The 27,931-nt window shown below is 40.9% G+C and overlaps 1 protein-coding gene across 1 annotated transcript; it reads right to left on the reverse strand.

Moving 5' to 3' along the window:
* Positions 1–1,724: 1,724 nt before the first annotated feature.
* On the reverse strand, positions 1,725–27,931 carry GPNMB (glycoprotein nmb). The gene is made up of 11 exons (XM_058724829.1): positions 27,752–27,931; positions 19,693–19,845; positions 18,660–18,803; positions 16,136–16,300; positions 13,785–13,943; positions 13,170–13,481; positions 9,331–9,429; positions 8,455–8,557; positions 6,934–7,148; positions 3,529–3,622; positions 1,725–3,083 (listed from the first exon to the last, which is right to left on the reverse strand). Exons 1-11 carry the CDS (start codon positions 27,822–27,824, stop codon positions 2,930–2,932), a joined length of 1,671 nt encoding a protein of 556 aa, XP_058580812.1. The 5' UTR covers positions 27,825–27,931; the 3' UTR covers positions 1,725–2,929.

A 27,931-nucleotide genomic window follows, 5' to 3' on the forward strand; every position in this document is an offset into this window, starting at 1 on the left:
AGATTATGGGGCCCCACCCCGGAACACTGAATTAGAAATTCTGGGAGTGGGGCTCAGCAGTCTGTGTTTTAACAAACCTGCAAGTGATTCTGCTATAACTTGTTATTCTGTTTCTGCTTTAGGAACTAACGTTCTGGGCTCCTAATCATCAAAATGATACAGCCTCTTCATATTGCTTGTGGCCCGAGGCCTCACTTGGAGAATATACCACTATGCCATATACAAAGTGCTTTCACGTCCATTTGTTCTTTCAGGTGGATTTGGAGCAACCCTGCGAAGTAAGTAAGGAAAGGATCACATGTGCATTTTATAGATGAGGAGACCGGGGTTCAAGAAAGGCCAAAAAACTTGCCCAGGGCTACTCAGCTCTAAGTGGCAGGGCAGGATCCAAATCCAAGTCTTCTATCTTTATATCCATTTACACACATTTACAAGAGGTCCGGGACCTCTTCACTTAGTCCACAGCAGGGTTTCTGACATCTGGGGCCAGATACCATGGGGTGTTCTGTTGTGGGGTGCTGTCCTGTAGATTCTGGCCTCTACGCACGAGATGCACCCCCACCTTAACTATGACAACCAGAAATGTCTCCGAATATTGCCAATGCCCCCAAGGGGCACAGTGACCTTTGGCTGAGGACCACTGATTTATGGCCAGCACATCATTGGAGAGAAGTTTCACGGTCCATGTTCTGCAAATTTTGCATTCTTTGGAGATGATTTCAGAAAAAAATAGCTTCTTTTTGGCCTCCAGGACATCTATGAAGTGAAGGAACTAGACTAAATGTTGGTGTACAAGAAGTGTTTCAGAAAATCTTGACTACTCCTTAAGAAAATAGACAATAATAATTCTGTCATATCATTTAGTATTCATTATGCATTCAAATTCCCCTCAGTTGTCACAGGAATATCTTTCATAACTGTTTTTTTTGTTTGTTTGTTTTTTTGATGCTAACATGCAGTCTAGATTCCTAAATTACTTTTGGTTGCTGTGTCTCTTTGGTCTTTTTTAGTTTAGAACATTAGTCAACACTATGGCCCATGGGCCAAATTTCCTACCACCTGCCTTTGTAAATATGCTTTCACCGGAACACAGCATGCTCTTTCATTTACATATATGATCGCTTTTGTGCTGCAAGAACAGAACTGAGTAGTTACAACAGAAACTATATGGCCCATGAAGCCTAAGATATTTGTTCCCTAGCCCATTACAGAAAAAGTTTGCTGATCTGTGACCTAGAACTATCCTCTTGCCTTTATTTATTTATTTATTTATTTATTTACTTACTTACTTACTTATTTAAATACAATTTATTGTCAAGTTGGCTAACATACAGTGTATACAGTGTGCTCTTGGTTTTGGGGGTACATTCCCATAATTCATTGCTTACATACAACACCCGGTGCTCATCCCAACAAGTGCCCTCCTCAATGCCCATCACCCATTTTCCCCTCTCCCTCTCCTTGCCTTTACTTTTAATTTAATACTGTTTAAAGAATCCAGAACAATTACTCACAGAAAATCTTTTTTTGGATTTATCTGATTATATACATTTATATATTAAATTTATTGAAGTTTAACATACTCTATATATTTTTAAATATAAAATACTTATGAAAGTATCAGTACTCCATGGGGCAGCATTAAACAGCTTTTTATGTGTCAAAACTATAATGCAATAGAAAGGCAAACAACAAATTGGAAAAATAATTACAATTCTAAGATCTTATCTCTTTTCACACTTTATTTTTCAGGAAGGAGAGAAAAAGAATGCCTTGTCTGACATATGGTAGTTTTAGTTACAAATGGAGGTAAAACCCTTACTGATCAAGTTACTATATCATTTAAATAGGAAAACCAATAGGAAAAGCATGAGCCTCCTTTTTGGAAAATCATAATGTATAATTTCAAATACATGCACCAGAGTGTACAGAAATCCAGATATATACACAAGAATGTAAACACTCTGAGTGCAGGGCCGGGTACCTAGCAACATGCCTGATACACAGAAAGTGCTAAATAAATTTCCATGGAATAAATGGGTGAATACCATTCCTTTTTTTTTTTTTTTAACTTTTTAAAATGTTTACTTATTTTTGAGACAGAAACAGAGCATGAGTGGGGGGAGGGGCAGAGAGAGAGAGAGAGAGAGGGAGACACAGAAGCTGAAGCAGCCTCCAGGCCCTGAGCTGTCGGCACAGAGCCTGACGTGGGGCTCGAACCCATGAACCGTGAGATCATGACCTGAGCCAAAGTCGGACACTTAACCGACTGAGCCACCCAGGTACCCCTTGGGTGAATACCATTCCTTTACACACCTGGGCAAGGTAGGTTGTCACAAAAATATTCACACCTATTTATGAGATTAGTATATACACATTTTTTAGTATAAGAAGCATGTTTGGCTTGTTACTGTTTTGCTGGGAGCTCATGCATGTTCATTGAAGTAGAATTCAGTTAGGTCGGAACATGATCTTAAGGACAGGAATACATTGGAGTTATGCATTTGGTTATACAGATAGCTAGAAAGTGTCCAGCCTCTCCTTCCAGTGAACCTAGGCAAGACTCTAATGAATAGTATCTTCTCTCCCTATTCTTTGGAGTGTATCTATCCCACTAATCACCTAACACATTATAACTGAAACATACATCATAATGAAAAAAAAAACACTGCTAACTGGTTTTATCAGTTCTGTAACATGGCTGAGGTTGTGCGCAGTATAATTCCTCTCTACTTCTCTAAAATGTCATTTAGCCCATAAAAAACAAAACAAAACAAAACGAAACCCCAAAAAACCTTTGGACCTCCCTAAGCCACAATATATATTCTAATAATAATTTTTAGGAAAAAAAGTTAATAGTCATCAATTCTGGCACAGCTCACATAAATGGCACTGGAGTAAGCTGTTGGTCAGAAATAAAGCTGAAGAGTTAAAGAATTCCCGGTTGGTGACTGAGCAGTGGATCTTTTTCCTGGTTTCCAGGGCGGAACATGGCCTTTGCACGGTTGAGGGAAACACCGAGGCCATTGCCTTTGACTACGATGCCAGTACTGTTTTCTATCAGTTTGTATCCCTTGCGTTTTCTGAAAACAACATGTTAGACAGATTAAAAATAGATCTCCAGCTGGAACTGTTACTTTCTACAATCTTACATGCCAAGTGTAAAAGGGTTAATTCCATTTAACCGAATCCACAGCTTTTAAAACACTGATGTCTTATGAAAGTATAGTTATTTTCCCTTCTTCATGCAAGAAATATGCCTGCCTACTATAATTTGCGATTATATGTTAAACATTAAGCTGACACAATTTTGTAGTAACTCATGTCTGGTAGCATTTTGAGGATTAAAAATAAACCATAGAAAAATTAATAATCTAGTTTGGTATTCATCATTCAATGGAAGATTTTCCTCGCCTACACAGAATGTTTAAAAGCAAAAAATAGGGAAAATGGCCCATTTATGCAGAAATATGCAGAAGTTTTGACAGTATACTATGGGAACTTAAAGTGTTAAAAGCAGCAACTTACTTGTACACCAAAAGGGTGATTGCGGTGACGAATATGGCCAAGCAGCCAACGGAGACCAGGGCACCATTTGCCATTCTTAAAGGGGAAGCTGGGTCTTAAAACAGAAGCAAGACAGTATTAGTGACATCTTCCACCTAGAGGACATGCTACTCATAATGTAATTAAATAAATGAGGAAAGTTGCTATCAGAAGATACATGGCTCCCTCTGGGCTTTCAGTAATCTTTTCCATTAAATAATACATAGTCTTTGGGTCAGGTTATCTTCCATTTAGAGAATGAGTTAGCAAGTCTGGAACACCGTGTTAAAGGGCTCCGAAGAGAGATGTCATGTCCTGGAGACACCTGCTCAGGTCTCAGCTGACCCTGCAGCACCCACAAGGTGAAGGGCTCCATGCCCCTCCTGGCCACTCCTCTGGCCTCATCTCCCACCACCTCCCTTCCAGCAGTTCTAAAAATCCTGGGAGTTGACTATCCTCCCCGTGCTCTTACAAATCCCCATGCCCTCTGCCAAGACTGTCCTTCCCCTGGCTCCTCTCAAGTGTTCACCCCTCAGGGTGCCTTCCAGACATTCATGAGGGTACTGGGTCATGACACCTGGCTGTGCCACTCCTCTACCTGCCTCTCTTCCTCTGCCTCGATCACATTGTGTTGCAATTATGCTTTACCCATGTTTCTCTCCCACTAGATTACAAGAGCCACAAAACAGGGGTTATGTACTCTCTGTATTCCTGGAAACTGGCAAATTAACTAGTCTCATCACTACCACTAAAGTATGATTGGGGTTTATCTATTTTTCCTCCATCTCCTCAGCCACCACTGCAGTCCCAGCCACCAGCCTTCTCCCCAAGAGGACCTCTTGTCTACCTGCTTCCACTTTTACCTTCCAGGGATCCTTGCTTCACTCAGCAGTCAGAATGATCTTTAAAAGCATCAATCAAATCACGCTTCAAACTTGCCGGTGGCTACCCTCACACACAGAATAAGACCCAAGCCCTACTGCTGGTCTACAATGATCTAAATGGGCTGCCCACTCTTGAAATTCAGGTTTCAGTTCAAAGGAGGCCCTTCACCAAGCAGATGCTGCTGGGTGGGCAGGACTTTCCCTGACCTCCAATCTAGAGAGCTGACCTTGACCCCTTTCTCTCCCATACTTATTACTCTCCATGTCCCCGCCTGGTTTTATTTTCTTCACAGTGTCTTCTTCTTCTTTTTTTTTTTTAATGTTTATTTATTTTTGAGAGAGAGAGAGAGAGAGAATGGGGGAGGGGCCAAGACACAGGGGAACAGAGGATCCGAAGCAGGTCAGCACAGAGCCCAATGCTGGCCTTGATCTCATAAACTGTGAAATCATGACCCGAGCTGAAGTCAGACGCTTAACCAACTGAGCCACCCAGGCACCCCTCTTCACAATGTCATCTTATTTGTTGGCTCTTTCTGCCCACAAAAGCGGGAATCTTCTTCATCTGGTTCCCTCACTCGTCTGGAACTGTGTATCTCCTGCCTAGATCTCTGTTGGACACAGAGTAGATGCTCAATGAATATTTGTTGAAAGAATTGCAGGTGCTTCACAAATGTTCATGGGATCAATGAATAAAAGTCATTTCTGCTCAAAGTATATGGGTTTGCCTTTGAACAAGGATATTTCTGAAATTCCAACTTTGAAACCCAAGTCATCAAGTTACAATCCCCACTGGATTAAAGGCTCTCTTTCTGAGCTTCCTTTATTTAGATTTTGAAAATGGCTCAGGTCACCTAAAGTTATCACTCACTGCAAGGAGAATTAAAGGAAAGCAAACATCTAAACATCTAATCCAGATAAGAGAACAGGGGTTTGCCAGCACTGAGGAAGCTTCATAGAATAGGTTATGACCCTAAAATGTTGTTCTAAAAAAACCCCACAGCAGCACAAGAGGAGTAACTGTGGCAGCTCCTGGAGGCAATAGGTTTGAAGACAGGGGCTCACTCAGCTCCAGGGCCTCCAGCATGCCTCCTTCTTCCCCGCCCTCCCCGCTCTCCACCCCGGTCCCAGTGCATCTTGTCCTGGAGGAAGCAGGGTACCTTTGTATCCTTGTTTTTTTTTTTTTAATCTATACCTTAGATCTCACCAACTGTAAGCTCTCATACAAATAATCATACGTATGACTACTTAAGCTCTTCTTTCAAGGAAGTTAAAGCTGCCTTTTATATGGTTAATGAGCAAATATATATTTCAGTACATTTTACCTTATGAGATAGGCTCCAGATCCAAAGGAGTTGTTTTGTTTGTTTGTCTGGTTTTTTGTTTTTGTTTGTAAGAGAGAGCGAATGAGCACGTGTGAGGTGTGGGGAGGGGCAAAGGGAGAGAGAGAGAATCCCAAGCAGGCTCAACACCCAGCATGGAGCCTGATGCAGTGCTCAATCCCACAACCCTGGGATATGACCTGAGCCAAAACCAAGAGTTGGACGCTCAACCAACTGAACCAGCCAGGCGCCCCCCCCCAAAGGAGTTCTTTGCGAGTTAGTCATTAGATTGTACCTGGCAAGATTCAAATTAAGGAGCAAAGTGCTGTAATGTGTACACAATTTAATCTCTCTTTCCATTCCACCACAAAGCATTTCTTCTAGGAGATAAAGCAGTATCTTATAACAAAGCCGATTACAAGTGACATTCAGTTGGGCTCACCAGGTGGAGTTCTAATTTGTGGTTGGGGAAAATTAGAAGCCACCAGTAAATGAACATCTCTCAAAGAAATCCTTCAGTCCACTCTGCTACCATTTTAGCTCTCCAGGCAGTAGGGGGCAGAGAGGAGAGGAGATTTGCTGGTGAACGTGTGAGGACTACGTAGGTTGGTTTGTCACTGTCACGCTGTAAAGCTTGCTAGAATTTGGGAAGGGAAAGAGGAGACATATGGCAAGTTAGAAAGGAGCCAGGAGTCCACTTGGTTTCTCATTTTTCTTCTTGGCTTCATGTCTTTGCCGAGGTGGATTCTAATGAAAACATGACACAAGTCTCCCCCTTTTATAGTTTAATTGAAGAACATTGTTATTTTTTGATGTTGGGCTTTACACTTTTCCCTTGAAACATAAATCTCTTTGAACATGCAGTGATCGTATCCCATTATTACTGGTCCATGATCACAGCTGATTTTTTTCATCAAACGATTTTCCTTTGGTCATTATTTCATTGGGTGTCTCTCTCTCTCTCTCTCTCTCTCTCTCTCTCTCTCTCTCTCTCTCTCTCATCCCTGCCCTAAGTAGACTTGCTGTTGGACTTTAATGTCAGTTCTGAAATCCACATTAACGATAGTTCAATGATTTTTGCACTGAATATCAAACAGTGACAACAAAGACTTGAATGGCTTTATTATGAGACACACACTGTACCTGCAATATGAAATGTTCATACAACATAAAACAAAACTTACCTCTTGCAGGGACAGAGACGAGGGTGCTCGTAAGGGCCAAACTGGTATCATCACCCAGGGTGAGGTTCACACAGTATGTCCCAGACCCAGTGAAGGCTCTTCTCACGGTCAGCAAGCACATCCCAGCCACGTCCACATCCACAGGGTCGCACACTGTGCTGTGGGCGAGCTGGCAGGTCGGGTCAGAAACTATGGTACAGACCTCTGTGGGGATTCTGAGGGTACAAATGGCACCAAGGGAGAGAGATGTCATATCAGTTTAGAAGGGACAATCACAATCATTATGCATCTATAAAACTGAACTCCACTTTATTATTTTATTCTTGCATACAATATAAGAATATCAAACTATATGATGTCAAATTGTCACATATAATTTATTCCTAAAAAGCCTGGGTGTGAGCTACTGCTTCCCCTGTATCCTCAGAAAGGTGTGGCCCTGGGGGTGGAGGAGAAAGAAATCATGACCCCCAAGGCAAGGGGCTGTTGGAAACTGTGTGAAGCCCAAGTCATTCCTCCACATCTGAGCTCCCTAGAATGCCTGCAGATACAGATGGCTTAGGTGTTCGGCAAATATATTATTAAATGCCAGAGCTGGCCCTGCCTGGGTCCCTGCAGAGGTACAACAGTGACAGCAACAGGAACTATTTATGCAGTATTTACTACATGCAAGGCGCAGAGCTGCAGATGTATGACATGACCTTGCCTATTCCTTTCAATGACCTGATAAAGAAAGTAAGATTAGCCTAGTGTAGCAGGTGACAAACCAGCTCAGGAAGGGGAGAGACTGGCCCCGGGTCACACAAGCAGAGGTGGATCTGGGACTTGAATAAGTGAGGTTTGACGACCATGAGGCGAAGTGGCCATGCATTACTGTCTTAGCCACTGTGTCACCCGTGAGTGGCCCTCCCGGAAGCAGAGACCAAGCTCTGATGCTGGGGCTGGTGAGGCATGGGTGGCATGGAGGACAAGCACTCTTCTCAGCTGGCTTCATTCCTCCGTTAGGTTTTTCCCAATTTTCTGCCATGCTCATCCCTCCCCTCTCCCAAGCTTCTTATCTGTCCCTTCTTATTAATTATCACTAGGACATGGCCATTCCACACTGGTTTCCCACCACTCAGAGGGGCCTCAGGGACCTAAGAGCTGGGTTCCGTGCCAGGTCCCAGCCTACGAACCATGCTCTGCAGGTACCCACCATCTCGGGGCACCGTGTGCCACAGTGGGCCCATCTGTAAAATGAGGAGACTCGGGATTGGGTAAGGATTCAATATGAAAACAGATGTAAGATGTTAAGAACACAGTTAAGTATTCAATCAATCATTATTATTCAATTTCATCAACAGTTAAAGGTAATGAGCATCGCTTAACTCCAGCAAAACTGTGCACGTCAGAGCGCCTCATAGGGCCCTTCCTTGTCGTGGCTGACTGATAAATCAGGAATCTAAATCATCTTGGAAGGGGAGACGGCGTTAAGGCCTTTGCTCAGGCCTTGACCCGCTCCTCTGGCTGACGTGTACTCACGTTCCTCGGCAGGTCACGACAAAATCCATCAGGGAGTTGTCAGGCTGTGGCACGGGCATCAGAACATCTGTCATCCGGACGATGTTAACCTCTAGAATTCCCTCTAACAAAACAGCCCCCAGAGAAAAACAAATCAAAATACAACAGATGCCAAACCAAACTGTTACCTAATAAACCAGAAAGCCACACAAAATGGAGGAGACACAGCCTTCTCTCTGCACCAGAAGCACACCAGACCTAGGAATCTACCCCATAGCTTGAACTGAACTGAACTGACCTGAACTATTCTTCGTTCCAACCCAGCTCTTCATTTATGGAGTCTGTGGATGTGTCAGAAGGCAGCACTCCTTCTGGGCAAGAATTTCAGAAAAAGCTACCTCCTGGGAAGATGTAGTGCTCAGGCTCAGGCCTTGGCCACCTTCTCTCAGCCCCACGTGCACAGCTTGGGCTTCAGCCCCCACCTGTCTTCTCTGTGGGGTACCTGTGGGCAGTGCCCATGGTGCACAGCCATCTCTGGTGGCCCTTTCTTACACAAGAGAAGTTTGACTTTGTGAAATCAGCTAGAGGAACAAAGTGGATGTTTGGGAACTTGCTACTGCCCTTTCTTCAAAGCACCTTCATTCAAATTTCTGGACTCCACAGTGTGGGGATCAGGCTCCTTAGCATGTGGGCCTTATGCTGGGCTCATTTCCACCAGAATGTCTAAGGAAGGCCAGGGACACAGGTGGGAATCTAGACACTAGTAGAGTCTTTGCCTGGGCACATGTGATGTCATCTTGAACAGAGTGGGTGCCCCTGCCCCCATCTCTCCAGACTCACCAGAGCAGGAGGGTGGCCCAAGGTAGATTCTAACATCCTTCCCCCTGCTGCTCTTACCTACAATTGTGATGGTGGCTTCAAAGTAACCGTATCTGTAAATCTGGCACATTTCATCTGGACTCTCCCTCAGTTCCAGAGGGTTGTCATTAGCTGATGCTGGAGAGTTGGAATAATAAGATTTTAGATTAGTTGCTGAGAATGTAAAAGACGTACATAATTCATAATAACCAAAAATATAAACAGGTACATGACAACCAAAAATTTAAACATCTACCTGCCCTTTAGAAAAACATCAAGAGTTCTATACTATCAAATCACTGCAGAAATTTGAACCATGTAAGGGTTCATGTAGATGTGAAAGCTTTGAGGCATTATAATTATTAAATTATATAAGTAAACCAAATCCTGTATCTTCTTGAAACACAGGAATCAAATGAAAGGTAGAAGCCATATTAAAATGTGTGATACAGCAATCATGATTAAATCAAGCAGGCCGTAATCGATAAAAGCACAGTTTAATTTTTGAGGCAGGTGTTCTGGGCTCGACTTCAGGTCTCTTGGTTTTGGCTGTTTGAGACCGTGGGCACATCATTTAACTTGTCCTTGCTTCAATTTGCTCATCTATAAAATAGGAACAACACCTCCTGATCCACTGAGGTTGAACTATGCCTGCCATATAGGAAGTCCTTAATAAATATGTTTCCTTGTCCCAAGCTGTGTCTCCATACATCTATTTAGATGTAGATATGCTATAACATATATAAATACATAATTACAGACGGGAAGTTTGGTGCAAAAGAGATTAAGAAGCAAGCAACAAAGAGAAAGGTAGTTCTTTTCCTGTTTGGGTGTTTCATAGCTCCAAAGCTTACATTCTAAAAGTCTTACAGCAATTGATGGGCTGAGGTGTGGGGAAGGAAAGGAATGAACACCAGACACTTTGAAAATAACCCAGGGGCACCTGTGTGGCTCAATCAGTTAAGCGGGTGACTCTTGATTTCGGCTCACATCATGATTTCACAGTCGTGAGATTGAGCCCTGAATTGGGCTCTGTGCTGTGTGTGCAGCCTGCCTGGGATTCTCTCTCCCTCTCTCTCTGCCCCATCCCCTGCTTGTGCACACACACACTCTCTCAAAAAAAATAAATAAACATTGAAAAAAGAAAATGACTTGTCGAACATGATTAAGGCAAAGAATTTAATGCTCTATTAGTTACAATTTTAAAAGCTCTAATTATGGTGTTGGTATTCCTTTACTAAAATAAAAAGACCGGAAGGAAAATAGGATAATGAAAATTTCAAAAGGCATGAAAGTGAACCTAGTTGGGGGGTGGGAAGGGCATCAGAACTTCAGACGAGCTGCACCCTAACGTAGTGACATGTAGGTATGAAGCTGGTTGGGAGATTTCTCGAGGGCTCCTCTGAGCTTTAGTGGGTAGATGGATGTGCCCTGTGACTCTCCTTTGTTCAGAGGGCCTTCTCTGAGTGATTCCCAGAGCTTCTCTGGAAACAACTGCTGCATGGCACATGCTTTGGAAAAGAGATACAGCAAGATATTTCTTTTGCGTTGGGTATTAAAGATGGCTGGACCCCTTAACAGTCAGAAATTACCAAGTTAGAACATGGAATCATGACCCTGCCATCTTTTAAAATAAAACTTCTTTTAAAAAACGCCCAAATGACAAAAGTTAAGGATTCTACCTTTGGTAGAATGCTTGTAAAAACGCATATGGAATTTTGTAGACATATCTATAAGGTCAAGTCTATATCCATGTATCTGTAAAATCAAGGCATAATTAAAGGACCAATTAGATAAAGCCAGGCTTTATAGTGAAGCTTCCCTTTACTATAAAATGTAACTAACTCATAAGGTTACTACCTTATATCTAGTGATCCAACCTATGGAAATAATAACAAAAATTTGAAATACCCTCTCAGTGACTTAAAACATATTTTTTTATAAATGCTGTATGATATAAATACATTCTAAGAAAAACAGCTTAATAAAAATGCAACTTAAAAAAAATGAATGTTAAATAAACTAACATTAAATCCTTTACCATTTAGGAATTTCTGGACAGTTCTAAAATTACAGGCATCTACAATGTATTTTGAATTTTATACCTGGTCTCCTTACTTATAAAGAAGATCGTCAATAATTATAGAAAAAGATATTCTTACAGAAATACCAGAATGAAGTTATATGATTAGATTTGTTCAGTGCAGTTATATTTGTAACTGGAATTAGGATTAACCTAATCAAGTGTCAATAAGAGAATGGTTAAATAAATTATACATTTATACACCCTATGAACTTATATACTGTGTTTATACCTACAACGAAATACTGTGTAGCCGTTGAATAAAGTGAGTTATGTTTATTTTTTTTATTTTTATTTTTTTTTTAATTTTTTTTTTTTCAACGTTTTTTAATTTATTTTGGGACAGAGAGAGACAGAGCATGAACGGGGGAGGGGCAGAGAGAGAGGGAGACACAGAATAGGAAACAGGCTCCAGGCTCCGAGCCATCAGCCCAGAGCTGGACGCGGGGCTCGAACTCACGGACCGCGAGATCGTGACCTGGCTGAAGTCGGACGCTTAACCGACTGCGCCACCCAGGCGCCCCAAGTGAGTTATGTTTATATGAACTGACAAGGGAACGAGATCTATGTTTGTTAAGTGAAGAAAAGCAAATTACAGAACCATATATATAGCATGAGCTCATTTACATAAAAATCAAACCAACAACACCTATGTATATTTATAGAATATGTTTGTGATGCATAGAGAAAGATCTGGAAAGAAACGCTCTCAACTATTAACAAAGTTTAATGCTTGGGAGGAGAATGTGAATAGGGACGTTCACTTTTATTCTAGACTTCTCCATCGCTTGAATTTTTATTAAGGAGCATGCATTAATTTTGTAATTTAAAACGTTTCAAAGAAGAATGAATCAAAATCAGTAATGACTTGTATTGTCTTGATTTAGCTAGGCCAGACTTAACAAGATTTAATTTTATTAATAACACACTATTATAACGCTTATTATTTGGTTAAAAAAAAAAAAAAAGAATTGCAACAAGTCTGGACGTAGTGATGGAGTATTTCCTCTGGGCTTGGGGATGGCGCCCTCTTGTGACCAGTGAGGGGGATGCCAGTCTATTACCCTTCCCCTGATAGAGTGATGCTAAGATGTAATAATGTAGGGTAGGATGGGGCATCAGATGCAAGCTAACACTTTCCAAAGTAGACTCTTAACAACTTCCTGAATGTCCTTATATACTATCAGTAGAGCGTGGGATTTAATTAATTATGCCTTATATCCAGAACAATTTTTATGTCTGGAGTTTGTCCAGCTTGCTCACTGAGAAATACTCTCAAGGTACATTCTTTCTTGGGCCATTTGGAAACTACTTTCAAGCACGGCTGTGTTTCATGGGACACTAGGTGGATGTGGGTACGGCAGGGAGGAGATTGCAAGTGGGGATGGCCTGAATGTTTATAAGGGGACAAGGTGTCCTCTCATAGCTAGAAAAAATGGGAGAGTAAAAGAAATGTGATGGGCCAGACCGGGAAAGCATCTCTACACATAACAAGGACCAGTACAAATTAGGAAGTTCAAAGAGCTGCGCACAAGTCATGAAATTCTACTTGCAAAATGACTTTAAACATGCTCTCCTGTTTTCTCTATTCTAACAGCTTAAAATGGTGATAAAGTAGTTAAAGAATAACAGGTACAGAATGGCATCACTGCAGAGTTTCTACACGATCCTTTAAACTAGTGATGTAATTATGTAACCTATGTTCTTGTGTGTGTGTGTGTGTGTGTGTGTGTGTGTTTCTTAGGTGTTAAGGAACCCCCCTCCCCCCCCTCAAAGATCACCTGGAAACACTTACATAGAAAAGAGGTGGGTTTCGGAGGTTTGGGTGAAGGTGAAGGACAGGGTCCAGGCACCGCAGCTTGCACAGTGAGATTAAGGTTAAAGGTTCCATTGAGCACATATGTATGATTCAAAGTTGGATTGTTGGAAACAAACAGACCAGTATTATCCCCGAAGTTCCACTTGTAGTAAATGGCCGACTCATTGAGGAAGTGACTGGGGTCATGAATCAGGACAGTGAACATAATGGGGAGGTCCCTGAGGAAGGTTTCATCAGATAAATTTCGATCATTCTTCTGGTACATAGTCACAAACACAGGAATGTGATCTAAAAAATATACCCGAAAATAGAAAGAACACATGATTGCTTGATTTTAAGTGGATGACTTCAATAATGTTTTCAGGTTAAAAAATTAAAATTAGGGATAATTCAGCATCATTTTCCCTTTTCCTACACAAGTTTTCCCAAGTTATTCTGGAATTATAGATGGGGTACAATATAATAGATAAGTCTGGGAAGGAACCTATAGGAATCACAACCTAACCCAGAACACTTGGCTCTAACTCTTTCTTAAAGAAATAGTCACCAGAACTAAGTGCTTCACCATCAGTTAGAGTTCACACGACTCACCTGTTACCACGTACACATCTTTCACTTTTGCAATAGGAACATATGCCCGTCGGTGTCTTCTATAAACAGTTACTTCCATAAGTTGAGGGCCAAGTGGCACATTGGCTGTGTTTACAGAAACTCTTGCTGAACCCCGTCCTAATTTCTGGAAATACTGACCTTTGAAAAGATGGAAATTTTTAGTTATTGGCACATTACATGATCATTTTAGGAAGTTGTTGTTTCTTAACGACTTGTGACTGCCACTTAGAGAGTGCTCTGGAAAAAGAAAAACAGGATGGGGATGTGGTCCTAACTGGTTCAGAAAGGAAGATAGTGCTTATTTCATGTAAAACCTTCTATAACAAACCCACAACTAAATAAATATAATTGTATGTAGTTGGTCAAAATGAAAAGAGCTGTTTGGTGGGATAATACAGTTAGTCCTTAGTTTACGAAGAAAAAAATTTTTATAAGTGATCAGGCACTTGAAATACATATGTTTCCCATAGAAAAGTATCCAAGGGAGTTAAAACAAATTATCCAAAAATCTACCTTATTGTTGTAACAATATTACTATTTCAGCTCTATTATTGAGCAGCTTTTTTTTTTTTAGGGGACTAGAATCTTCCACTTTCTAATAGTATTCATGTATAAAAATGCAGTCAGTAAGTGATTAAAAAGAGTATAAAAAATAATGCAGTGGTTCTATAAACACATTCCTAGGACACTCCTGACTCACTCTTTTTTCTTTCTCCAGCCCTCATATAAATCTAACTACCACTGGCTAGCTAGTGAAGGTAATTTCTGTCCTTCAGGATTCAGGGATGTTTTTCTAATCCCATTGAGGCACCCAGCATAGATGTGTGATTGGAACAACAGAGATGGTAAGATGGATGCTTGTGGGGATGACTAAGGACCATATTTATCACATGGTCAAAGGTATCAGAAAAATACACTAATTTTCTCAGGGAGATGTGATGTGGGATCCCCTTTATCTTGAAATGCAGGGGTAGTTCTGTTGGAGGTTGTAGGGGAAGAAGGTATCTCTTGGGGAGTTAGTTATACGTGAGGAAAATGTTAGCCTGGGCATTGAAAGACCACAGAAGCACTTGGTAATTGAAGGAGATTATCAGTTCACTCAGAGACATCAGAATATGGAAATTCAAAAGTCTTGTTAGAAAAATGGCAGTTTCTGGGCTGAAAGCTGATTTTTAATAAAGACATCCTAACTAAATTAATGGATGTTAACTGGGCTAAGAAGAGAATGGAGTGTTAGTGAGCATACACGACTCCATGCAAATGGTAAAGTCAAAGAAATGATGACATTTGGTGAGTTGACTGCCAGGGCCGTGAAGACAGTGAAACAAAGCCAGCCTTCAATCCCCTGATTTAACTAGATGGGCATAATATTTGATCTATATTTTGTACTTCATTAAACTGATGTGCATTGTTAATATTTGTTTTGATTTATAAATGAGTTAATTGGACAAAGAAACTTTCTCTAATTTATGAAGACAAAACATTTAGAAGTTTAGAGCCTGTACGGTTGGTAGCAGTCTTTGTACGTCAGAGCGAGGTGGGACCTGGTGATGTTTTTAACTAAGAACTTAGTGGTTTTGCTAATTATAACCTAAATTTGCTCCTCCTAAAAACAATCATTTCAACAATAATAAAACAAAAGTGGATAACATTTGTGCTTAAAAAAAAAAGAAGGTAGACTATGTCAAAGAAGAATAGTAGTTAGATTATGTTATTTTTACACAATGGAATATTATGCAGTCGTTAAAATAATGTACATAATTTTAATAATAGCCAAATGCTCATGATACTCAACAAAAATGTGTATACAGTATAATCTTAAGAAATACTAGCAAAAAAAAAACCCACCATTGTGTTAACAGTGGTAACATCTGGTGTTAATTATATACTTTGCATTTTTCATTTGTACTTTTCTGTATTTTTCAAATTTCCTATAAATAGCATAAGTTTCCTTCTTAAAAATTCTCTTGACAAAAAAAAAAAGAAAGAAAAAATCAAATGCCCATCTGTGTGCCATTCAAAGAAATACTAATATTTTTTCATATTGCTGTTTTAGACAGAAATAAATTGAGTAGTTTTATTTTAAAAAAGAAAGCTGAATTCGTTTTTTTCCATCTTTCAATTCTATAGTGTCCCAAAGATTTGCTAAGGCTAAACAAGATTTTATTTTTATTCCATACCCTCCACCCCAGCTAAGAAAAGTTAACAAAGTAACTGTTGTGAAACTCTTAGTGTTAGAATTCTTGATTATGGAATAAGAAAAGAAAAAAAAGGAAATTTTTAAGGGAAAGTAAAGAAGCAGATAAGGGAGTTTTGTAAAAAAGTCCAACCAAGTGTGTGAAAGACGTAGACAAAATTCCATCTCTTCCATCCGGGGTGGTGAGGGAAAGGCTTTCCGTCAGGGAACACGTTATGATGGCCTGGGCTGTTACCATTTCCCGAGTCAACCTCCTCCGTCCAGTTGTAAACATACTGGTCAGAAGATGGACCAGTATCTAAACAGAGAAAGACACAAGCCAGGCTTGTCATGTGGGCTCAGAATGCTCAATGGTCATCACTGAATTAAACATCTTTTCCTATTTTTCATAAATATAAATACAGTTGGACAACTAAAACCCTAAAATTCAGAATTCATCTGGTGGTGCATATGTATGCCTGTTTCCTGCAGATAGGTTACATTTCAGTAAAAGTTTCATCTAAAGCAATTATTTAGAAAGGTTCAATCTAGAGATATCACAATATATTTATTTTTAATATTGGTTCTCTGAATCACAACTGTATTCAAACCAAACGGAAGGATGCTTTCTTTATCTTTTTATGTTGGTACTGCTTTCTGTAGCTTCTTCTTTTTTTCTTTCCTGAGTCATTTGGCATCAAATGACTCTCTACTTTTAAAGATTTTGGCATGCTTCTCCTAAAAATAAGGACATTCTCCTATATAACCTCAGTATCATTAAACTCCTACTAAAGTCTAATCAAGGGTCACATACAACATGTGGCTATTTTGTCTCTTCAAATGATCAGAAAAAAAAAATAGAAGTAAATATGGAAAAAAGTTACAATTGTTGAGTCTAGGTAGAAGGTATTTGTGTACTCAGTATACCCTGATTTCAACTTTTTTGTATATATGATATATTTCTCCTTTTCTTTTTAAAAGTAAGCTCTATACCCAATGCGGGGCTTGAACTCAGGATGAAAAGTTGCATGCTCTACTGACTGAACCAGGCAGGTGTCCCAACATATTTCATTTTAAACAGGTTATGGTAAATATCTTTTCACCTAGAATAGTTTCCTCACCCTCTTGGTTTTTTATGTCACTGACGTTTTTGAAGAAACGTTTTATTTATTAATCTATTATTGTTTTTTAATTCTTAAATTGTCCCAAATAGCTAGTGAGAGTCCCTTCAAGCTAGTTCCTGTGTCCTTGTGATGTGTCTCCATTGGTCCTTGAGCATTTCCGCACTTTGGGGCAGGCTCACCTGGTACTTTCCCTGTCCTCGACCTGGAATTAGTATTTTCCTCAAAGATCCCTAGTTCCTTTAAAAAAAAATTTTTTTTTAACATCTCTTCATTTTTTTTGAGAGACAGAGCACAAGCGAGAGTGGGGCAGGCAGAGAGGGAGACACAGAATCTGAAGCTGAGCTGTCGGCACAGAGCCTGATGCGAGGCTTAAACTCACGGACCCTGCGATCATGACCTGAGCCTAAGTCGGACACTTAATCGACTGACCCACCCAGGCGCCCCATCCCCTAATTCTTTTTCATGGTAATGGATATTATATAAACATTTTCATAGGTCACTGAGACTCCTTTACATAAAAATGCTCAGAGAGATAGATTGTCATTTGAAATATTCATATAAATCAGCTTTTTTAGAAAAGAGAAAAATTACTACAAAATATTAAGCACTTAACAGTTTAAAAATATCAAACCCTTTTTGTACAGAATCTAATGTACAATTCCTAATAGGAAGATGATAATAAGGAATGAACACACTGACAATCTATTAGAAGTTGTAAGTAATAAAATCAGATCATGGGGCGCCTGGGTGGCTCAGTCAGTTAAGCGTCCAACTCTTGGTTTTGGCTCAGGTCATGATCCCAGGGTTGTGGGATTGAGTCCTGCAACCGGCTCCATGCTGTCAGCACAGAGCCTGCTTGGAATTCTCTCTCTCCTTCTGTCCCTCTCCCCTACCCCTGCACTCACACAAGCTGCCTCTTTCAAAATCAATCAATCAATCAATCAGATCATAAGTGCATTTAACAGTCTTGTCAATGATCAAAGAGTCTCAGTAATTAGCTCAGAGTTTTTGAGACTGTGCAGTTCTCAAGATAATTTCCCTTGAGGCGTTTGTGTTCATTTGTGCTCTTTAACATGTACAAAGAGCTCACCTGCTTTAAGAGCAAAGCAAAACCAAAATATACACATCTAAGCATTTGTGTTAGCCACACATTTGCATAAGTGATACTTGTGAGCAGAAATTAATCTCATCAGTAAACATCTGTCAAACTGGCTATTCTCTGAGTAGCCAAAAGAATTCCAAGTAATCAAACCAAAATCTGAGAATCAACAATGTATTTTCTGGCTAATCAACTAGACACTAAGATAAGGCTGAGCGTGATAATGTAACTTTTGAAGAAAGTTCCAGGAGGCAGAAAGCCATTAGTTTGTTTGCTCAAGTGGGTTTGGCTAATGTTGATGTGGGAACCCCTCCCTGTTACCCAATTTGAGTAGGGGGTGACATGAGATAATAGCATCTTGCACGTACAGAGGTACCTGTGAGCCTTTAGGTTTATGAGGTAGGTCTCCAATAGGAGAACTAGCCTGTTCCTGTGGCATGAGTAACATTCCTTACCATTTCTGCAGTTCTTCTCATAAACTATGTTGCCACTGACATCTTCCGTTTGGCATCTGGGGAATACCAGGTTTACCACAAACGTTATAGTAGAGCCCACGAGTGCTGGTGAATCACTGGTCAGAATCGCCTGCACGTGGCCACCTAGGACATAAAAAAGTGCAGCTTAATGATCAAGCACCTTTTTCCTTTCACTGATAAGTAAACAAAGAAGAGTTAAATCCACTAATAAGGACCAGAGCATCCTTATGCCTTGATTTTATTTTATTTTATTTTATTTTATTTTATTTTATTTTATTTTATTTTATATTTGTCCTTTTTTTTTAAATAAGGACCACACCCAGTGTGGGGCTTGAACTTGTGACCTTGTGAACTTGTGACTCTTGTGATCAAGGGTCCTGTGCTCTACTGAGTCAGCAGGCACCCTCCCATCTTTATGCCTCTTTACGATCAATTATTTTCTGGATTCCTAACTTTTGCTTTCAGAGCACAACATTCTAGAAGACCAAAAAAAAAAAAAAAAAAAAAAGTCAAACCAATTAAAGAATTATCTAAGCATAGAAAGAACATTTACTTAAAATTAAAAAAAAAAACCTGTTTGATTATACAAAAACAAGTTTTAAAGGTTTGTATTTTTTAAACTCAGAAGGACTCATTCTTTCCTGCAAATGGCAAGATACTCACTTTCTGATAAACCACACTTTTGAGATGGTCAAAACTACTCCAGAGTCTCTGATCTTCTGAAGAGGACCATTCCCATATTAGGTAAATAGATTTGAGGCTAAACCTGCTTGCTCTCCAAAATCTTCCAAGAACTACAAACTTACCAGTTTCTGAGGCGATTAAACTTTTTTGTGTGTGACTTAGAAAGTGATCATGTTCAGATAAAGATTGCTAAATTCAGGTTCCTCCCACTTACTAGAGTACTGTAGTTCATGGAAGCAACACAAGCCATGGGATCTCCAAGTCTACAATCTATGAGACTGACTTAGATAGGAAATGATAGTTGTTTGCCTTGAATCTTCTGATTTACCTTTCCAGGAGCTTTTCCACCTCGAGTCTCCCCTTTTCCACACTGGATACAGTTTTTCATTCCACTCATTTTCATCTGAAGACCAACCATTGAGTTGGTTGTACTCCCTCATATAACCAGAAGTTCTTTCATTGCTCAGCACATCATGAAATCCTATATCAATATTTGAAAAACAAATTATTTTGTCTATTTCATTCTTCATTTAGTACTTACCTTAAAATAAAGCAATTTTTCATTTCATAAGCTTGGAAAGTAATACTTGATATTTCCAATATGTCAAACAAATAGAAGTTATTTTTGTATTAAAAAAATTTTTTAATATGTATTTTTGAGAGAGAGGGGGAGAGAGAGAGAGTGAGCAGGGAGGGGTAAAGAGAGAGGGGGACAGAGGATCTGAGGCAGTCTCTGAGCTGACAGCAGAGAGCCCTATGTGGGGCTCAAACTCATGAACTGTGAGATCATGACCTGAGCCGAAGTTGGACGCTTAACCAACTGAGACACCCAAGCACTCCTGTTTTTTGTTTTTGTTTTTTAATTTCTACTGGAAATAGCTTAAATAAAACTAATCAGATCCTCTTTCTGAAGTTTAAATGAGTAAAATTCAAAGGAAATTTTTTGAAAATTAGTATTTCTTAGCCATTATTTGGTTTCTCAGTACATAGTCTCTGAATATTGGATTTGATACAATATAATTAGGAAAACACTGCTGCCAATGATAAATGTTCTCTTGGCTAAAAGAATGCCAGGATGAGGAATGCCTCCAGGTTTTCAAGAGATGCATACCAGTACTGGAGAGCCCACTGTTGAGCGATCTAAGTTTTTTATGGCTCAGTATATGGTCTGACTTGGTGAATGTTCCATATGTAATGTGTAATCTACAGTTGTTGGGGGTTTTGTTTTTTGTTTTTCATCTTTATTTTTCAGAGGGAGAGAGAACATGAGCAGGGGAGGAGCAGAGAGAGAAGAAGGCACAGAATTCAAAGCAGGCTCCAGGCTCTGAGCTGTCAGCACAGAGCCTGACATGGGGCTCAAACTCACAAACCGTGAGATCACGACCTGAACCGAAGTCTGATGCCCAAATGACTCAGCCACCCAGGTGCCCCTACGGTTGTTGGTTTTTAAATATCATTTACGTTAAGAGCTGGTTGACAATGCTTAAGCTTTTAAAAAAATGTTTATTTATTTATTTGACAGAGAGAGGAACCGCACACAAGTGGGGGAGGGGCAGAGAGAGACACAGAAAATGTGAAACCGGCTCCAGGCCTGAGCCGTCAGCACACAGCCCGATGCGGGGCTCAAACCCAGAAACCATGGGAGCATGACCTGAGCCAAAGTCAGACGCTTAACCGAATGAGCACACAGGCACACTGATAATGCTTTTTGAGACTTCTATGTTCCTACTGATTTTCTGTCCACTTGTTATTTCAATTACTCAGAGAGGATTGTTGAAATCTTCAACTATAATTATGGGATTTGCCAATTTCTTCAGTTCTATCACTTTTTGCTTATTTATTATTTTTGAGAGAGAGAGACAGAATGAGCAGAGAGAGAACGGAGAATCTTAAGCAGGCTCAATGCCCAGCACAGAGCCTGATGCAGGGCTCGATCTCATGACCTGAGCCAAAATCAAGAGTCATATGCTCAGCTGACTAAGCCATCGAGGCACCCCTGCTGAATGTATTTTGAAGCTTGGTTTAGAATTGTGCAGTCTTTTTCATGAATCGATCCTCTTACCAGTAGGAATTGCCCTTTATGTCTGGTAATATTCCTTGTCTGAAGAACTCTTTGATAGTAATGTTTAGTGATTAACTGGTACATCTTTCTCCATCCTTTTATTTTTTTATAAGATTTTTAAAAGTTTATTTTTGAGAGAGAGAAAGAGGGGAGGGGCAGAGAGAGAGAGAGAGGGAGAGAGAGAGAGAACCTCAAGCAGGCTCTGCACTGTCAGTGCAAAACCGATGCGGGGCTCGAACTCACACAACTGTGAGATCATGACCTGAGCTGAAGTCAGATGCTTAATCGACTGAGCCACCCAGGTGCCCCCTACCCTTTTATTTTTAACTGATTTATGTTTTTATATTTGAAGTGGGTTTCTTATAGACAACATATTGGTTTTTTTTTTTTTAATCTTCAGCGTGTTTAGGTCATTTTACATTTAATGTAATTATTGATATTGTGGGATTTAAATCTACCATCTTGTTCTTTTTCCATTTGTCCTATCTGTTCCTTGTTCCCTTTTTTTATTATTATGAGGTTATTTTTTGAGTTTATCTCTTCTTCTGACTTATTAGCTGTATCCTTTCGTGGGGTTGTTCCAGGCTTTACAAAATTCTAATTCTTTTGAAATTCTTTCTCATCTTGAGTTGGTCTTTTGGCCTTGCCTGACAATTCCAGGGTTCACGTGGTCTCTCCTTTCTTTGAGGATTGTAGCAGATTTGTTGGTTGCCTACCTACCAGCCATTCCAGCCTGCACCCCTGCTTGTCCTCCCCGCCTTGTTACAGAGCTTCTATTCTAACAGTTCAAAATTCCAAAGGCTCACTTTCCTAGCTTTCTTTTACAGCATGGGCAGGAGCAGGTGATTAGAACCTGGCCATTCAGAGCTAAGAGGAAGTCTTCTGAGGGCTTCTGGGAAAGGTTTTCCTCCTTCATAATAAATAAATAAATTAATTAATTAATTAATTAAAATAAAATAAAATAAAATAAAAAATGAACAGCCTCCATTTTTGTTCACATCAGAAGTGATCTGGGAGTTGGTAATATAATGTGAGGCCCAGAGCTGTGACAGCCATACTTAATCATGAGGGCACAGATCTGAAGCAGCCAATACACTGAGGATGCAAAAAGAGTTCTTGATGCTGTTGAGCTCTTTATCTATCTAGCCTTGCCTGCATCTGTACTGGTTGAGGTAACATATGTCTTGCTCAAACCCTTTTAGTATTTTGTTATTCACAACCAAAAGCTTAATTGTCTATAACTCACAGCCAGCCCTTAATCATACACTGTCTTAAATTCTCCTCTCATCAATTCGTACGGTCTTGTGTCATCTGGACCAGAAATCCCGTCTTCTCTTAAATACTGAAAGAGAACTTTCAGAAGGTGTGGTATTTGGTAGGTGCTAAGAGAAGCCATTTTGAATGGATGCCACTAACCTCTTTTATTTCTCCTTTTTGGTAGGTGGAGGGAACAGCCTGTTGTTTCCATCCTATAAGGGAGGTGGATGGAATGGAAAAGAATATTGAAATGAATACTGAACAATCCAGATGTCTCACAATGGGTGAATGTTATGAAACTTGGTTTCTAGTCTTGATTTTGTTACTAAACAGGCTGCGTAACCTCAGGCCAGGTCTTCTCAAGACCTCCAAATCAGAGAAAAAACAAGTAAGACAAAACCCAAATGTCTTGTGATTCTGTGAGATTGTTTTTATGTGGAAACAGATACTAGGTGAAGGCAGGTTTATCAATCAATGTTTATAAGTGGATATTCATTTGAATTGAGTCATGGAGTACTATAATACTCAATGTGGAAAGAATTAACATTAGTTCAAATCACTTCAGTTTATAGATGAAGAAATTCAGGCCTAGAGAAGTGACAGGATTCACTCAGGTCACCTTTCATGGAGTGGAAATGAAGATTCACATCTTTTGATTCCCAGGACCTATTTCTCTCAATGCTCCAAAGAGTCTTCCTCTTCCTCAGATCCAGAGAGAAAGCCAGTGTTTCCGGAAACATAATCAAAACATGGGTTTCTCCTCTGATTTTAAATGTCAGCAGTGAAGGAAAAATACAAACTTAAAAGAGTGACAGAGAATAGATACACAAGTCCATGGAACAGAATGGAGAATGTAGAAATAGACCAACTCAAATACACCCTACTGATTTTTGACAGAGATGCAAAAACAACCCAATGGAGTTTCGAAAGACAGCCTTTTCAATGAATGGTGCTCTGAAAAAGTGAAAAGCATAGGAGAAATTTTCAGTCTCTACACTAGGCAAGAATTGTTTGACTTGACATTAAAAACATGATCCATAAAAGAAAAAAAGAGATAAGTTAGGCCTCATTAAAATGAAAAACTTTTGCTCTGTGAAATATCATGTGAAGAAAATGAAAAGTCAAATTACAAACTAGGAGAGAATATTTGCAAACCACATTTCCAATAAAGGACCGATATCTAGAATATATAAAGAATTCCCCAAACTCAACATTAAAAAACAATCTAATTTAAAAATGGATAAAAGACCTGAACAAATATTACACTGAAGAGAATGTACAGATGACAGAAGAAACACATGAAACCATGTCCAGTATCATTAAACGGTAGGGAAATGTGCATTAAAAACACAATGGGATGTTACTATACACCTATCCAAATGACTAAATAAAAAATGGTAACATACCAAGCGTAGGCATGGGTTAAAGACAGCAGATCACTCATACATTGCTGGTGGGAACATAAAATGGTACAGCCACTCTGGATAACAGTTTGGCAGTTCCTTGTAAAACTAAACATGCAGTTAACATGCAACCAAGCAATTGTACTTTTGGGCATTTGTCTCAAAGAAATGGAAACTTATCATCACACAAAAACCGTACATGAATGTTCGTAGCAGCTTTCTTCATAGTGGCTCAAACTGGAACAATCCAGATGTCCCACAATGGGAGAATGTTTAAACTGTGGCATATCCTATACTGTGGACCACTACCCAGTGATAAAAAGGAGCTACTGATACATGCAACAGCTTCAGTAAATTATGTTGAGTAAAAAAACCCAATACCCTCACATTACATACTGTAATGATTCCCTTTATATAACATCTTTGAAATAACAAAATTATAAAAATGGAGAATGAATTAGCAGTTACCAGAGCAGGAGGTGGGGTAGGAAAGGGTTGTAGGTTTAAAAGGGTATGAAGGCCCCTTGTGGTGTTGGAACAGTTTGGTATTTTGACTGTATCAGTATCAATACCCTGCCTGTGATACTGTATAATCATTTTGCAAGATATTACCTTTGGGATAAATGGGATAAAGTGTATAGGGGAATCTCTTTGCATTATTTCTTAAAACTGCATGTGACTTTACAAGGACTTCAAGAGGTGAAATTAAAAATAAGACACACTTGGGCACCTGGGTGGCTCAGATGGTTAAGCATCCGACTTCAACTCAGGTCATGATCTCATGGTTTGTGAGTTCAAGCCCCGCATTGGGCTCTGTGCTGACAGCTCAGAGTCTGGAGCCTGCTTCAGATGCTGTGTCTCCCTCTCCCTCTGCCCCTCTCCTGCTCTTGCTCTGTCTCTTTCAAAAATAAATAAACATTAAAAAAATTAAAAAAAAAAAAAAGACACTCGGGGCACCTGGGTGGCTCAGTCAGTTAAGTGTCCAACTTCGGCTCAGATCATGAACTCATGGTTTGTGAATTCAAGCCGTGCGTTAGGCTCTGTGCTGATAGCTCAGAACCTGGAGCCTGCTTCAGATTCTGTCTCCCTCTCTCTCTGCCCCTCCCCTGCTCACACTCTGTCTCTCAAAAATAAACATTAAAAAAAAAATTAAAATAAGACATACTTAACAGTAAGCAGGTTTTAAAAGAAAAAAAGAGGTGTGGGGCGGGGGGAGGGCAGGGCTAGAAGTGAAGGGAAATGGATCCCACGCAGCACTCCTGTGGCTTTTCTGTCTCCACTCTAGAACCTCTGCTGTGTGTACCAGCAGACAGGTGGTGGCCAGGTTGGCTGTTAACTTTATTGATACCTACTCTTGCCTCCTTTTTACCAGGGGCAAGGAATCCCGTGGTGTTTGATACAATGGTAAATTCTACCCATCCTTATTTTTTTCTGGACAGAATATTTAGTCTAGGGCAAGGTGAAGACAGGAATGACAGGTTTTGTTACATTTTGCTTAATAAGTTGGGACTCTTCTCAAACCCACAGCCAATATTTAAGATCAGGCTAATCTGTTTCACTGAGCAGAACAAATTAGCACTGATGGAAAGAAGGCTAGAATTAGGCACAGGTCTCCATTGACTGTCAACTTCTCTGTCCCTCTATCTCCTACGACTGCAGACTCTAGGGAATTCTGTCCTGGGAGCTACATTGAGGTAATACAATTGCTACCTTGTAGGACTCCTACCCCAAGCACCTTCTGTTAGCTAATGTCACAAGAACCCCATTACCCAATTTTTCAAATGGTGCTAAGTCACTTGTGGCCCAGTCCCACAGCTGGTAGGGAACCCAAGTCTGTCCAACAGCAGGAAGGACCAAGGTTGGCTTGAGCTTTCTTCCTCTTAACTGCTGTGTAGCCTGGGGCAAGTTACTTGCCTTCTTTGTGGCTAGGCTCCATGTCTAGGAAACACGATCATCACAGTGCCAGCCTCCCAGCCTCGGCACCCTGTGAAATCCTTGGTCTGGACTCCCTCATCAACGACAGGGTGCCTCTTCCCCGACCCAGTCACAAGAGATGGCAGGGCTGGTGTCTCTGGGGACCAGCACAGCCCAAGCCTGAGAGCTCAGCCACTAGGAAAATGGACTGTGCCTCTGGCCACTCTGCTCCTGCCCCTCACCCTCACCTGGGGGGCCCTGTGGCCCCCAGCAGCCCCTTCTCAGCCTCACCCCTTCCTGAGCCTCTCCAGTCTTGGGGAACCTCGCCTGCACTCCACGGGTACCAGCAGCTCCCCCTCTTCCTCTCTCTAGACTCAGCATTCCTGCTGGGATCCCACCCTGCAAGGACAACCTAATTAAAGGACTTTTCCCTCCACAAGGAGGAAGGGGAGAGAAAAGAGGGTTTGTGTGGGCGCCTAGCCCATGTGTCCAGGATCCTGCTCACACACAAGTGGGCCCAGCAGGTGCAAAAACCTGGGCTCTTGGTTCCCACACCTGTGGAATAGGGAGAGGACCATCTGCTCCTCGGTGGTGGTTGTGGGGATGAGTACTTGAGTGATGTAAGTGCAATAGCTGCAGAGTGGCTACACACGGGCACGAGGTAGACACTGGCCCCTTCCCTATGCCTACCATCCTCCCCCCACCCTGTAAACCCCATGGAATGGTCTGACACAATCAGGACCCCTGGACTTTTAAAGTGTTTTTTTTTTTTTTTTTTAATGTTTATTTTTGAGAGAGAGTTCGCGCGCGAGCGCAAGTGCGGGAGGGGTAGCGAGAGAGGGAGACACAGAATCAGAAGCAGGCTCCAGGGTCTGAGCTGTCAAGCAGAGACACCCAGGTGCCTAAGGACTCCCGGACTGTTCATCACTGAATGTCCCTATTCTGTTGCAGTGAGGTGGGGTGGACCTTCTGGGAGACCTTCCCTCTCCCACTGCAAACTACCTGCAGGAGCATGGGGGGCCACCACAGCCACCTATCCCCTGGACAGACAAGTGGGCCACACACAAGTGCAGGGAACTGAAACCCTGGCTTTGCATTCCAATTACAAGAGGAGCTTTTTAAGCTAGGAGGCTCCAAGCCCATCTCCAAAGATTCTGGTTTCATCGATCCGAGCCTCTCAGCATGGTTAGAAAATCTCCAACCTCTAACGTGGGACTAGAATTGAGACCCAGGCTCTTCTCTTAGTAACCTCACTCGAAAAGGAGCTCCTGCAGGTCTGTGAAAAAATCTCAACAAGACTAGCAACGGCTTCTGGGCTGGGATGATTAGTGAGCAGATCTAGACTTTAGGCCTCATTTCATTTGAGCTGACTACGCTACTGGATAGAAACTAGACCAAATTTCGTGGGAGCCATTGCTTTGTTCTCAGGCCAGAGACTGTTCCCCTCACACCTCCACGCTCCCTGATCCCTGAGTGTGGCAAGAGGAGGTGGCCAGTGCAATGGAAAAAAAAGCTCCTTAAGAGAGGGTCTGCGTGGCTATTACTTTCCAAGAGCCGGAAGCAAAAGCTGGAGCTGGAGACATTTTGCTGTGGTTTCAACATTCCCAAGTGTTTCCAGAAGACATGAATGAGCACGAAAGTTTCCTGAGGAGATTCAGGAAGTCCCCTTCTGGCTTAGGTAACAATACTTCAGGCAATCCATCCTTTTAGTTGACAAAGAATGGGTTAAACACAGAAACTCAGTTACTCACGTTTGGCAGCATCAAGAGGCAATCTTGCAGCCAGCAGCAGCAGCAACCCCAGGAAACAGGAGAAACATTCCATGCTGAATTCTCACAGACCCAGGCAATCAAGGTTTAACTTTTAACTCCCTTGGCTCCACCCGCTAAGAACAACAGTGCTCTTCTGGCCTCTGCTGCGCCCCACTCCTT

This window comes from Neofelis nebulosa, chromosome 4 (assembly GCF_028018385.1).
Source record: "Neofelis nebulosa isolate mNeoNeb1 chromosome 4, mNeoNeb1.pri, whole genome shotgun sequence".
NCBI classification, from domain to species: domain Eukaryota; kingdom Metazoa; phylum Chordata; class Mammalia; order Carnivora; family Felidae; genus Neofelis; species Neofelis nebulosa.

Excerpts from the sequence above, each read along its gene's own strand:
- GPNMB (XM_058724829.1), bottom strand. The coding sequence starts at position 27,824 with ATGGAATGTTTCTCCTGTTTCCTGGGGTTGCTGCTGCTGCTGGCTGCA. Across the intron at positions 16,301-18,659 it reads TGAGAAGAACTGCAGAAATG|ATACTGGTCCATCTTCTGAC; the intron begins GTAAGGAATGTT and ends TTCTCTGTTTAG. Across the intron at positions 9,430-13,169 it reads GAAACCCACCTCTTTTCTAT|CATCAGCTAATGACAACCCT; the intron begins GTAAGTGTTTCC and ends CCAACTCTCCAG.